At 37.0% G+C, this 13380-nt stretch overlaps 1 protein-coding gene across 4 annotated transcripts in view; it reads left to right on the top strand.

Moving 5' to 3' along the window:
* The window catches only part of nectin1b (nectin cell adhesion molecule 1b), a 212093-nt gene extending 199618 nt beyond the window's left edge, over window positions 1-12475 (top strand). For 3 of the 4 annotated variants that reach the window (XM_077566637.1, XM_077566638.1, XM_077566636.1), the window contains one exon: window positions 7674-12475. In XM_077566637.1, the coding sequence (XP_077422763.1) occupies window positions 7674-7910 (237 nt within the window). In that variant the 3' untranslated portion in view covers window positions 7911-12475. The remainder of the gene's footprint in view (window positions 1-7673) is intronic. The other variant, XM_077566639.1, reaches the window with a different exon arrangement.
* The last annotated feature ends 905 nt before the right edge of the window (window positions 12476-13380 follow it).

Raw genomic sequence — 13380 nt, 5'->3', positions numbered from 1 at the left:
TAAAACTGCAGCGGAGCGCCTGATTGAAGCTCTCGTTCATCCCGCCCGACATCACACCCATTCCAATAAATGCTTTTAGGTTCCCCGTTTTTGGAGTCTGCAATAATCTACAAAATGAATCAGCCGCCTGCTAATCGCTGCCTGATTGTGTGTGTCTTTTTTTTTTTTTTTTTAAAGTGTCGCTTTGACAGACTTATTACATTATCAGATATTCGGGGGCCGCTCTACTTCAAACTACTAGGAAATGACTTCAAGGTGAGCCAGATTTCATTTAGATTAGCGCCTCGGTTCAAATGTATGTGCTTGATAAAAGCCCCCCTCGTCCCTTCGGTCCTCCTGTTTGCTCAAAGTTGGAAAGAACTTTAATTGGAGTAGGGAAGAGAGGAAGGACCTGATAGTTCATCTCCAAAAAGACGACGTGGAGAAAATGGACTCCACTGTGGGGTCTTGGCAAAGCCCCGCCCCCACCCCCTTCCGCCCCGTCACCATCAGAATGGGATTGAGTTGATAGAGAATATTCCTATGAATGTCAGCAGGCGGCAAAATAATTACTTTTTATGAGATTGGTTAACTGAACCCTCTCGCGGTGGATATTCAGGATGTGCGTGTGTTTTTTTTTTCAAAAGCACTAAATGAGAATTGAGAAAATCAAGGCCATTAAAAGGTACTCAAAGTTATTTCAATGAAAGTTCAGCAGCAATTCTTATTTAAATTTTGGTCCGATTAGCCGTTCTTGTCAAGTTTTATAACTCTTGAGAAAATCGATTGCAACTTTAAATGTATTCATGTTTAAGGAAAATGTTTTCAAAAAGTTGAACAGTCTTGATAGTTTGTTCAAGTAAAGTGTTGACAAGTGGTTTGACCTTTATTCAAAAATAAATATGGCTTAGCTATAGCAAAAACAATGCCAGAAAGTTAGAGAAATTTGCAAAAATCAAAACCAAATACGCTCCAGGCTCTCTCTGCTAACTTTGCGAGTCGTGGAATTCCGAGTCCAGCCTTTGCCTATAAACGTTGTCTATAAACTGTAACTTTGTCAAAAAAAAAAAATGGTGATGCATTCTGCAAGGCATCAAAACTGACAGCCTAATGTTGTCTTGGAATGTGTCGCAACGTTAAAGGGTAGTCAAGGCTGGGTCGGGTTTCGGTCCACTTTTCACTTGTGTTTGGAAAATCGATGGCAATCAAACTCAAACCTCCGTCGTTGGCGAATGTGAGTTCATGGCTCCAAGTCCATCATTTTACTGTCAGAAAAGTAATAACCTTTGACAGCGGACATTTTTATTTTTTTTGGGGTGAGTTGTGTTGGTTGAACTGCCTGTGGGGGAGGTGAATATACAGCAAAACATGACTTTCGTGTGAAAGATGTGTAACCCCTCTGGAAATGTGCACCGTTTGACCTGATCAATTTCTCTTTAGCGAACCTGAGAATACCCAGTAAGTAGTTAAGTGCACTACTTAGAATTGGTGTCTGACTACAGTAATTATTCATGTACATCGATATCTATATCTACATACAAACAATGTTAAATTATGTCTACCTTACCTCCCTAGCCAGCTACTTAACAATTAGTGCTGTCACTATTGAATATTTATAGAATTGATTAATCTATGGATTATTCAATCGATTTAATCGACTAATCGGATTCATTTTAATTTGCATTAAAGTGTATTACAAAATCATTTTTTTCCTGATTACGGTTTACTAACCAGGAATTGGTGTTTATTTCGTACTTCGTATTCGTATAGTGATTAAAAAAAAAAAAAAGGGAGGGGAATTGATGTTGTACTATGTTACCGGTTCGGTCATTGTTGTTCCAAAGTAAAATCAGATGTTTGCAAATGTCTTATTCTGATTAAACTCAGAAGGTAATCAGTCTTCTTTTGTGAAGGATGACAGAAATCAGTGAACAATTACTAGTGATATGCTGAAATCAGAGAATTTGGGCAATTTTAAATAAAATAAAAAAAAATGGCTCCACACGATTACTCAATTATTAACTCATTCACACCCAGCCATTTTCACTGAAGTAATCCGGTTCGCTCCCGGCTGTTTTACTGGATTTTGACTGATTTTGCAAGGCCCACAGAATATTGTGTTCTATTGCTATATAAAAACATGGAACCTACCAAAAGAAAGGTCAGAGTCATCAGGGGAAAAAAGTATATTTCTATCTGTTTCCGTTTTGCAGCAATTAGCATTAGAATATAGCTAAATGTCATCATTATTCACAACTCTGCTTAGAATTGTGAGCAAATTGGCTTCTTTTCAACATGGCCCTGGTTGATCTCTTTTGCTCGTTTTTGTAATAACTACCATTTCCTCAACCGTTCTCTGCAGTTGATACGCTGCGTCAAAGCCTTCTGTATGCTCTAGCATAAAAAAAAAAAAAAACATAAATACGTTTTTGGGACATTTAAAATAGAACATATTCTTTATGTTTTTGGGGGCAAATGAGTTAAAATAGCCGTCAATTAATTTGAAAATCAACTACTTGTCAATTAATCGATTCATTTTGACAGCTCTATTAACACTAGCCACAACCAACCGGCCAATCTGCTTACTTCGCAGCTTGTTGAGTGTAATAATCTTGAATCTGACCTGCCGATCGACCCAAGTGCTGTACCAAACCAGGAAATGGCCTCTCTACTACTAATCTATTTACCTTTCTGCATATCACCGTTTCAAAAATAAAATACAACTGCCACCAACCAGCCTTTGCAGTTTCAGATTCTTCAAGCATTTTGAGTTGACCACCATATAAAATCAATATTCATGTCGGTCTGGCACGGCCATGTAATCCATCAAGAGTTTGGAAGAATGTGAGCTGTCGACTGGTAGAAGTGGTTACTGACTGTTTGCTGATGAGTTGAAAAAGCAACAGAACAATTGGAAGGCTGGAATGACTCGGCCCGTTATTCGCAACAATCCACACAATCTTGACTTGCGCAACAATCACGGTCCGTTTTGCATTTGCCCTGGCCTTAAAGTGCCGAGATCTTTTCAAGGAAACGTTAACGAGCCCTTGCCGCTCATGCTCGCTGACCTCTGGTTAAGTACGTTTCGTCTCCTCGAGTTGTCAGGTTTGTCATCTTCCCATCCAAACTGACTGTCAATTGATTTCAAGGTCTTTGTGTTCGCTGATCTAACAGGGAACAGTTGGTTGTTATCCATCTTAGTTTGAATGAGTCGTCTTCAGAGGTGGCAAAAGTATATATATTTAAAAAAAAAAAAAAAAACATTTATTAAATTTTTTTAATTTATTTGTTTGTTTGTTTTTTTAAAAAAAAGGAGAGCAATGATGATGTCAAATCGAATGAACAATACTGAGCTCTCCTAAAAAAAAAAAAAGAAAAAAAAAGAGGTGGCAAAAGTAATCACACTCTCGACTCGAATAGCTTCAACAAAATGATCAAAATCAATCAATAGAGATTTTTCGCGTACAGATAACTGAAAATCGTCTTCAACGTATTATTAAAGTAGTACATTTGTATTTTGTTACTTCCGACTACTGGTCTGCATCAGGCTGGCTTACTAAACATCCCTATTAACACTCCCTTTGTTTTACCTTTACAATTTTGTGAACTGCCAAGCTTTCATGCACATTAAAAAAAAAAAAGAAGAACGCTCGAATGCAAACAATTGTTGTCAAATTGACTTGAAGTCTGCTTATGGTTTTGTGGCCGAAACTTTTTCAGAGCGGGGATCGTCATTTTCGTAGATGTAGAGATGTGTGACGAATATTCGTAAGTTTCCATTTTCACTTTCTCTTTCTTCATTGATGCATGCGTTTCTTTGTTGTTGTTTTTTTAACAATTGTTAAACACTTTGTTCCTGTTACCAATTTCCATTTGTGAAAATCAAATGAACCTCATATGTACTAACTTTGTTTAACTCAGATGTTCCTCAACACAGGGTTTGAGGACTCCCGTGGGGTTCCATGAGCATTAGGTTGCGGTCCACAGAATAATTTACAATTTAAGAAGAAAAAGTAAAACGCTCTGTGTGAAATATTACAAATTCCACTGCTTAGGCAACAACACTGTATGAAATAGAAATGTTTTGAGGAAGTGACTCCACGATTGCTTAAAAATGGAAAATAACATGAGAATTAGTCATTTTTTTGGCAGGTGAATAAATCAATAGTTTTTTGTTTTGTTTTGTTTGTAATCATCACAACACAAGTTTGAAAAGTTACTAAGTTGGCCAAACTGACGGATTTTTTTTTTAAAAACTAGGTCCTATCTATTTGCAGCTATGCAATTAGTGAGCTAAATGCACGCCAGTTAGCGATTTAAAAAAAAAAATAAAAATTGAATTCAGTTCAATTTTGTTTATGTTTTTATTAAACAGATAAGATCATTATGGTTCCCGCAATTTGCAACAGGTCATGAATATTGAGTTTGAAATGTTCCAGAAATTTTAAATTTGGGGCACTTGGTAGCTATGTTTAATTGGTGTTCGGATTAGGAGAGAGGCCTTAGGGCGGGGCGGGGGGCGGGGTCCTCTCCTGTAAGGAGTCTCTGGACCCCAAAAATATGACAACCTGGGTTGAACTAAGCACAAATTTCAGATTCATAAGACAATTGACAGGCATGGCTCTTCTTTCCTTTTTCTGGTCGGTTCAGCATACTTGAAGCGTTCATCACCATATGCACGGTGCTAAATGAAACGTGCGCATTTTACCCTAAAATGTGTTGCACATCAAAAAGATTACATGCACACAATTTTGAATCCAATTAATTCCAAAGGCCAAACAACAATTCAATACGTTCCCTTCAGACGTAAACGAATGCAGCACGTCTCGGCTGAATAATGAGCTGCTGCAGCTTGGATTCATATAAATACTTTTCTAATGGAAAACCAGTTAGTTTCACTGCGCTGCGCGTTTGATTTGTTGGTCACACAAACAGCGGGGGGGTTGGGGGGGGGGGCGTCATCACGTTTATGAAATCGCCACAAACTTGTGTTGTTGTTTTCCGTGTTGTCAACTTTGTTCACGTTAACTCCTGCTGTCTGTAAGATTTTTGCCAAGTCAATAATGGCTCCCTCCTTAGCCCCGCCCACTCCCCCAAGTGTCCAACCAATCAGCTCCTTTCCTTCCAGCGTGTCCCCAACCTGTCTCATTTGAGTCTTGTTTTTTTTCTCGTGATGAGAATGCAGTCAATCCACTTTAATCCACAAGGCAAAAAAGTTGCATTTGCTCTCATGAGAGATTTATCATCGCATTGTTTTTTTTGTAATCTTGAAACTTTCCGTCATGGATTATTTTTTCCCCCTCTTACCACAGAATGCAATCCGAATGGTAGAAAAGGTGATTAGGAACAAATGGGCCACCAAATAATCAATACATCGTGCTTGTTAGTGGTGAAAGCGATCAATTTCACATGATGTATTGACAGCAGGGCTTTTCTAACGGCAACTCCGACCCAGCCAAACTTGCTGGAGCGCACAGCTGCGTCTTAATTTCATCCGCGGAATGCAGACAGCGGCTCACAGAGCGTCTGCAGGGCGAAATTCTTGGTTGTCATCTCTAAAGCCAAATTTACACCCTGCTGCAGGATTTCTTGTATTTCCGTTTCACACGGCATCTGGAAATATTAACTACATCTATTGCAAGCCGCAATTGTGCGAAGAAAATGTTGTGATCTAATATTGATTGATCCCATATTACCTAATATAAGTGGACATATTTAGGGAAGTCCCCCCCCCCAATAAAAAAATAAAATAAAAATAATTTATTTTGACAATATTATGTATTAGTGGAATGTGAGTTAAGCAGCAAAAAACGTTTTTATTAACCCATCACAGCTCAGCTTCAGAAAACCGGTGAGCTGTGATTGGTCGTTGCCTGAGCCCTGAGCAACTGTGATGTCATCTTCAGTCGACAGCAAGTGGCAAAATGGCCGCCCCCCCCTGAGATGGATAAAGTCGGCTGTTTTTTTTTTTGCTTCATAACTCATATTCCACAAATGTAATATTAATCAGAATGTCATGTTTAGACTAGTGAGGTCACATGTAACATATTATTGTTAAGAATTGTTCAACCTTTGGCTTCTTTAAACCAGATTTTTGGGACGACACCTTTTAATCAATCGACGATTGAAATGTCTCTAAAGGTGTGACTTGATTGACCAGTCAAGAGCAGCACACCCTCCATCTTGGAGATGAATGTCCACCCCCGAGGAGCAGGAGCGTCCCATTACTTTTGAGTAGACTCGTGTCCACGTGGCGAGGTTTATGTTGCTTTTATTTGGTCCGATATCATCAGGGGTTTTCTACTTCATAACTACCGATCCCCGTGCTGAGAAAGAATGGAGTTGCTCCGGTGTGGAATTGCAATCGCGTTCCTCTGGTGCCAAACAAAAATGGAGGACTAATAAATCTTCCCGGGCAGGTGAACAGGGACGCACCGAGAGACGGACAAAATGTTATTTCAACAGTCAAGATGTGTGCGTGTGCGTGAATGTGTGTGTGTGTGTGTGTGTGTGTGTGTGTGCTCGAGTGTGACACTGACAAGTCCAGTACTCACAAAAGGACGGCATATTCCGCATGTGGACGAAATTTCAGGATGAACCTACAATGTTTGGTTCATTTTAGGTTGATCCTGAAATTTAAGGACATCACAAACTTTTGGTGAGTGCGGTGTAAGGTCAGAATAGTTCTGGAATTTTCATTATACTTTGAGTTTGTTTAGTTAAATTTATTTCATTTAATTAGTTTTTTTTTTTATGCTTCTTTTTAGTGGTTTGTATTAGTTTTAGTATTCATTGTATTTTTTAAATTGTTGGTTGTGTGCAATAAATAAATAAATATATACAGGGTGTCCATAAAGTCTCTTTACCATTTCAAAAATGTATTAAAAATGCAATTAATTAGATATTTTATTCAGATTTGTTCTATTGTATTTAGCGTTTATTAAAGTTATTTTTTTTATTTTATTTTTTACCTCTTTTAATACACTTCTACATGGGCGCCATTAGTTGCACGAAGCGCATCAATCATTTCTTCCGTACTTAGTTCTGTAGTTTCGCCGAGTCTGCTTATCCGATTTTGTTTCAATAAACCATGAGACACGTTGCGCCTTCTCTTGAGGGTGATAAAAAAAAAACTTTAATAAACACTGAATACAATAGAACAAATTTGAATAAAATATCTAATCAATTGCATTTTTAATAAATTTTTGAAATGGTAAAGAGACGTTATGGACACCCTGTATATATATATAAGAAAAAAAAAATTATGTATATATATATATATATATATATATATATATAAGGAAAAAAAAAATATATATATATATATATATATATATATAAGAAAAAAAAATTAAAAAAAAAAAAATATATATATATATATATATATATATATATATATATAAGAAAAAAAAAATATATATCATAGTAAGTATTGTGATGTAAAAACTCAACAAAAATATTTTAAAAACAACCATCTGCAAATCAAATCAAATACAGGTACTGTATAACAGTCCACAGACTTTGAAGTACTTTTTTTTCCCGTTAATGATAATGTTTTTTTTTTTTTTTTTCAATTTGAGTAATTTTGTTAGTTTTTCATTTTCCGTGGAAAACGGGGGCCCACAGTGTGTTTCTGGTAACGCGCCCCCCACCTCATGACAACGTCCCCCCCTTGTTCCTCTCCCCTTCAACAGGCCTCCGGAAACCATCCGCAAGAGCCGTTGAACCCGACCGAGTACATGAGCTACCAGCGCGACGTGGAGCACCTGCCCGAGTGTCAGCCCCCCAACCCCCCGGCCCACCCGCCCGTCACCTTCCTGCCTCAGCACGCCTACGCCCAGCCGCCCGCCAACGAGCCCATGTACTCCAACACCGGCTTCTCCGCTCCCGCCGGCCCACGGGCGCAGTTCCCGAAGGAGCAATCCGTGTGACGCCCCACAAACGCCAAAACCACTCCGCACCTCTTACCCATCCCCCCCCCCAACCCCCTCCCACCCTGCTCTGCTTGTTTCCATCTTTGCATTGTTTTCTACTGTGTACAAAATAAGTTTGCCGACTCTTTCTATAGCTTGTCACCTTTTCGTGGCCGACTTTTCTTTGTACCGTAATTCAATTGCTTGCTTGCGTCCCCCCGAAAGTCGACTACACCGCAAAAGCTCAGCTTAAAAAAAAAAAAAGAAAGAAAAAGATGTACTAAATTTAAGGGAAACGATATAACAATATAACAGGAAATATCTTAAAACAAGCCATCATAGTTAGCCGAAAAGCAAAAAAAAATCTGTCTTAAAACAAATTTGACAATTTAGAATGATCTGTGTTCCGATATGCAAATATGGAATTTGATTTGATAAGCTTTCATAATTGGAAAAGTTTGGAAAAGAGAAACTATTGTGTGGTAAAATGAGTTTCCAAGATTGTCTGTAAAGAATAATAATTATTACTGATTTGATGATGTAATGGCGTACATACTCAGAATAACAATGATAGCTAGAAAATGCAATTTTAGCAGAAATTGCGTGTGAAGGCTGAATGGAAAAAAAAAAGTGGAATTATTTGGAATGATATTGAATGACCTGGAATGAGCTGAACATGCTAAAGTTGGAATGGTTTGAATTCATCCAGAAATCTCGAAGCAGTTGAAGGAAGAATTATAGCGACAACAAAAAAAAAATAGATAAATAAAGTAGCAAGAAACAAGGATGGAAGGAAGTAGATGATGGACAAAAAATGGGCAGAGTAAAATTTTATAATAATATTGAAGAATCAAATACACATCAGTTTAAATTTCACAAATCATTAATTATTATCATTTTTTTTCTCCTTTTTTTTTTTACTGAGATTTAGATATTTAACATTTGTAGGAACCCTGAATTATGCTATTTTGTGCTCATAACCAGTAATACAAACTCAAAGCGTTGTAATTCCTAAAAAAAAAAAAAATCCCCTTAAAGCAGGTTAAATGCACTTCCAATATATAAATATCTTAGCAGACAAAAAACATGCACATTTAGTCTTGATTGGAGAACTACAATCTTCGATTCGCGTTTTAGCAGCGTCCATCCACTCTGCCTGCCGGCTCGCAGCTTTGCGGCGTTTTCTACTGTGTATTTAAAAAAAAAAAAAAAAACGAAAGTATTCTTCTTCTTTCTTGACACTTGGCTAGCTTGTCGTCACCTTTTCGTAACTGCCTCTACTTTCTCCCCTTTGTGGGCTGTCAAACCAATTTCTTGCTCGCCCTCCCCTTCAACTACACTGCAATTAAAACAAGTAATAAATTGAGTAACATCGTTATTTTTAAATTTAAATTTTAAATTTTTAAAAACGTTATCTGCCAATAGAACAGGAAACATTTTGATTTTGTGAAACAAGAAAAATGACGGTCTGTCAAAACCTCCACCAATGTCTTAAAGTAGTTCTGCACTATTAAGGAAACGTTACGAAATGATGTCGGAAAATATGCTTCAATCGAGTATTTTCTCGTCCACCGATATCACTCGCTGTCTTACATCGAAATAAACTTATGCTAAAATTGTCATAAAATCTCTTAACGAGTTTTAATACCTTAAGGTGTTCAAGGAAAAAAAAATGCTCGAGGCAAGTAAAAAATGCTCATACATATAAACGGCCTGTTTAAAAGAAATATCTTGGCAGATGTATTTTTGCCTTTTATTATTTGCCATATTTACATAATTTGTCAGGTTCAAATTTCTTCCCGGTGATAAAACTGTAGCATCGCCCCACGACTGTTAACCCTATCGTCGCTTGGCTGTTTTTGATGGACCTTCCGGCTTGTTAGAGGCGAATGTTAGCACGCTTAGTTACAAGGAAATACACACGTAAAAAAAAAAAAAGTTAAAAACAAAAAAAAGGGCTTGCCGTGCGAAAGTATCCTTTCGTATTTCTCTAGTTCCAGCCACGCAAGACAGTCTTTGCTTTTTTTTTTTTTTTGTAAATACATATTTTCTAGTAGTAGTTGCCAAAGACACATACAGTAACTCCATTTTCGAAACGCCGTCACTGATTGGTTACGTGTGTTATTTTCACAGCTCGTGGAGATCTCGTCATGTTTTCCAGACAATCATTCAAAAGTCACCAAAAGTGGTTTAGTGATGTGAATTGCTGTAAATTCCCATGAAAAGTTTCCAACTTCAAAAAAATTGCCGCAGTTTTTCTCAACCTTAATTGAACCTTCTGCCATGTAAGAGTGTTTGATTGTTCTGCCTGTCACTATGTATCGGATCAAATCTCATTTCCACCAAGCACTTCGGTTCAGCTCTGTACTCAACTACTTAGCATTAGCTTTAGGGCTAAAACTTGATAGTTTTTGTTTGTTTGAAAGTCAACAAGAATTTGAAAGGCTCATTACCGACATTTTATTGTTTGCACCATATTAAGTATTAGCATTGCCGCTAAAACGTGGTCGTTTTTGTTGGAGAATCAACAAGAAATTGAAAGGCGCATTACCGACATTTTATTGTTAGCGACATATTTAGCATTAGCATTGGGGCGTAAACCTGATACTTTTTGTTTTATAGGCAACAAGAATTTGAAAGGCGCTTTGCCGACATTTTATTGTTAGCGACATATTTAGCATTAGCATTGGGGCTGAAAACCTGATACTTTTTGTTTTATAGGCAACAAGAATTTGAAAGGCGCTTTGCCGACATTTTATTGTTTGCAACATATTAAGTATTAGCATTGCCGCTCAAACGTGGTCGTTTTTGTTGGAGAATCAACAAGAAATTGAAAGGCGCATTACCGACATTTTATTGTTAGCGACATATTTAGCATTAGCATTGGGGCGTAAACCTGATACTTTTTGTTTTATAGGCAACAAGAATTTGAAAGGCGCTTTGCCGACATTTTATTGTTAGCGACATATTTAGCATTAGCATTGGGGCTGAAAACCTGATACTTTTTGTTTTATAGGCAACAAGAATTTGAACGGCGCTTTGCCGACATTTTATTGTTAGCGACATATTTAGCATTAGCATTGGGGCGGAAACCTGATACTTTTTGTTTTATAGGCAACAAGAATTTGAAAGGCGCTTTGCCGACATTTTATTGTTAGCGACATATTTAGCATTAGCATTGGGGCTAAAACCTGATACTTTTTGTTTTATAGGCAACAAGAATTTGAACGGCGCTTTGCCGACATTTTATTGTTAGCGACATATTTAGCATTAGCATTGGGGCGGAAACCTGATACTTTTTGTTTTATAGGCAACAAGAATTTGAAAGGTGCTTTGCCGACATTTCATTGTTTGCAACATATTAAGTATTAGCATTGCCGCTCAAACGTGGTCGTTTTTGTTGGAGAATCAACAAGAAATTGAAAGGCACATTACCGACATTTTATTGTTAGCGACATATTTAGCATTAGCATTGGGGCTAAAACCTGATACTTTTTGTTTTATAGGCAACAAGAATTTGAAAGGCGCTTTGCCGACATTTTATTGTTAGCGACATATTTAGCATTAGCATTGGGGCGAAAACCTGATCGTTTTCGTTTGTTTGAAAGGCAACAAGAGTTCGGAAGGCACAACTAAGTCGTATCACAATTCACAACTATCGAAATGTAGCACCTTTAGCTTTAATTCCACGTTAATATCTCTCCGAATTTGTGATTTCGAACTGAACTGCCGTTTCTTGGTGGAAATGTTGCTTGTCGCTTACAAACAATGAATTTTTGGTGGCGATTTCTACTTTTTTCGGACAAAGCCTGCGACTGTACAGAAGCACTTAGTGTCACTTGTGACACTTCATTGGAAACCATACATAAGCTAAAACAACACACACACATAATAAAACATACACAAGTCCTCTCGACGTAGAAAATTTGCATCACTTTTTTTTTTTGCTTTGCTTTGCTGTTGTTTTTCTCTTATTTTCTTGCCATGTCCGATGTATACAGGAAAAAAGTATATTTGTGTTTGTGCTAATGTAAAAAAAAACTAATGTGTTGAAAGTGTTTTTGTTTTTGTAAGTGGTGGTTCTTAAAAGAGTGAGTACGACTTCCTGTGGGAGGAGCTTGTTGTTAGCATACCACTGAAACACAACGTTGTCTTCTATTTGTGACACGTAATTATTCTAGCGTTGATGATGATGTATGTAAGTACAAGGGTTATTCAATACGTTTGCTTCAAGTGGCATTTATTTGGTTGTCATAAAGTGTCAAAACTTTTGTTTTCTTGTCACATTTAGTCTTTGAAACCTTTTGAATCCACTTCCTGTTTTTTTTTGTAATACTGTAACTTTTATTTTTCTAAATATGTATATTTATTTATAGGCTCGACACACCTTTTTCCTGCTCCATTTTTAACACCCGAGTAGCTTCTTACTGGAATGAAGACGTCATGTGAAATTCAAAAAAAGAAAATGTAATTGTCTTTCTTATTTTATTATCATGTTTGCTGTAAATATTAACAATGTATCAGATGTGTGTAAAAAAACAAAATAAGTCATGCAGTTTAAAATTAAACCTCACATTACCCTACTTTTTTTTTTTTGTCGATTATTTATTTCGAGAGTCAAATCCAGTCTGCGTTTTTGTGTTGACCATGAAGTTTTGGTAACCATGGCAACTGTGGGAAAAAGTCTCACACAAACTACTGCTTTAAAAAAAAATATATATATTATTATGTTTTCCCTTCCCTTGTATCATCGAGAGCGCATGGTGACAACCTCGACTTGGGAGTAAAAACAAACAAACAAAATCCTACAGCGCTCCCAGCTTCAGACTGCTTTGTGTGAAGTATAGCGTAGCAACAAGCTAGGCTAAAGTCAGGCACACTTTGATTGATGGCTAATTACGCTTCCTTAAAATGGAAAGGTTTTGATTTTTTCATTCAACCTCCAAAAATTATGTAAAAAGGCCAACATTTCAGAGATAACCTTTAAAGAGCCAGTGAGTTCAGAACTCTTTATTTTAATTTTATTATTAATTATTTGTGTGTGCTTTTGTTAGTTTGTTTGTGCAGCACTTATTCCAACAGATACAAAAACAAAAACCTTAAAAATAGTCATAATTTTAGAAAGTTGCTATCTTTTATCTATGAAAAAAGTTCATTTTTTGCTGTTTTTTAAGGAAATGTTCCTTTCCATGATACATTGTCAATCTGCAATAATTCGCATATTCAGGAAAAAGAATGTAAAGCTAATTCATCCATTCATTGATGACACACGAGCTCTGATCTGCAGTTGAAATTATAGTTTAACATTGATCATGTGTAAATAGAAAATGAGCAAGGGTTAAGTAGTTAAACTGATTGGGAGAAAATGGGAAGCAGAGAGCAAAAACCGACTGGCGCTAATGGAAAAAATTACCGCTTGCGTTCTCTTGTCAAGCGAAGCACGCTTCCGCTTCCATGCATCACCGCAACGCCCTACGGCGACACGTTT

Source organism: Vanacampus margaritifer, chromosome 5, assembly GCF_051991255.1.
Source record: "Vanacampus margaritifer isolate UIUO_Vmar chromosome 5, RoL_Vmar_1.0, whole genome shotgun sequence".
Lineage (NCBI taxonomy): Eukaryota > Metazoa > Chordata > Actinopteri > Syngnathiformes > Syngnathidae > Vanacampus > Vanacampus margaritifer.
Note: the sequence above shows the minus strand (reverse complement) of the source record. Positions and strands in the feature narration are given on the sequence as shown.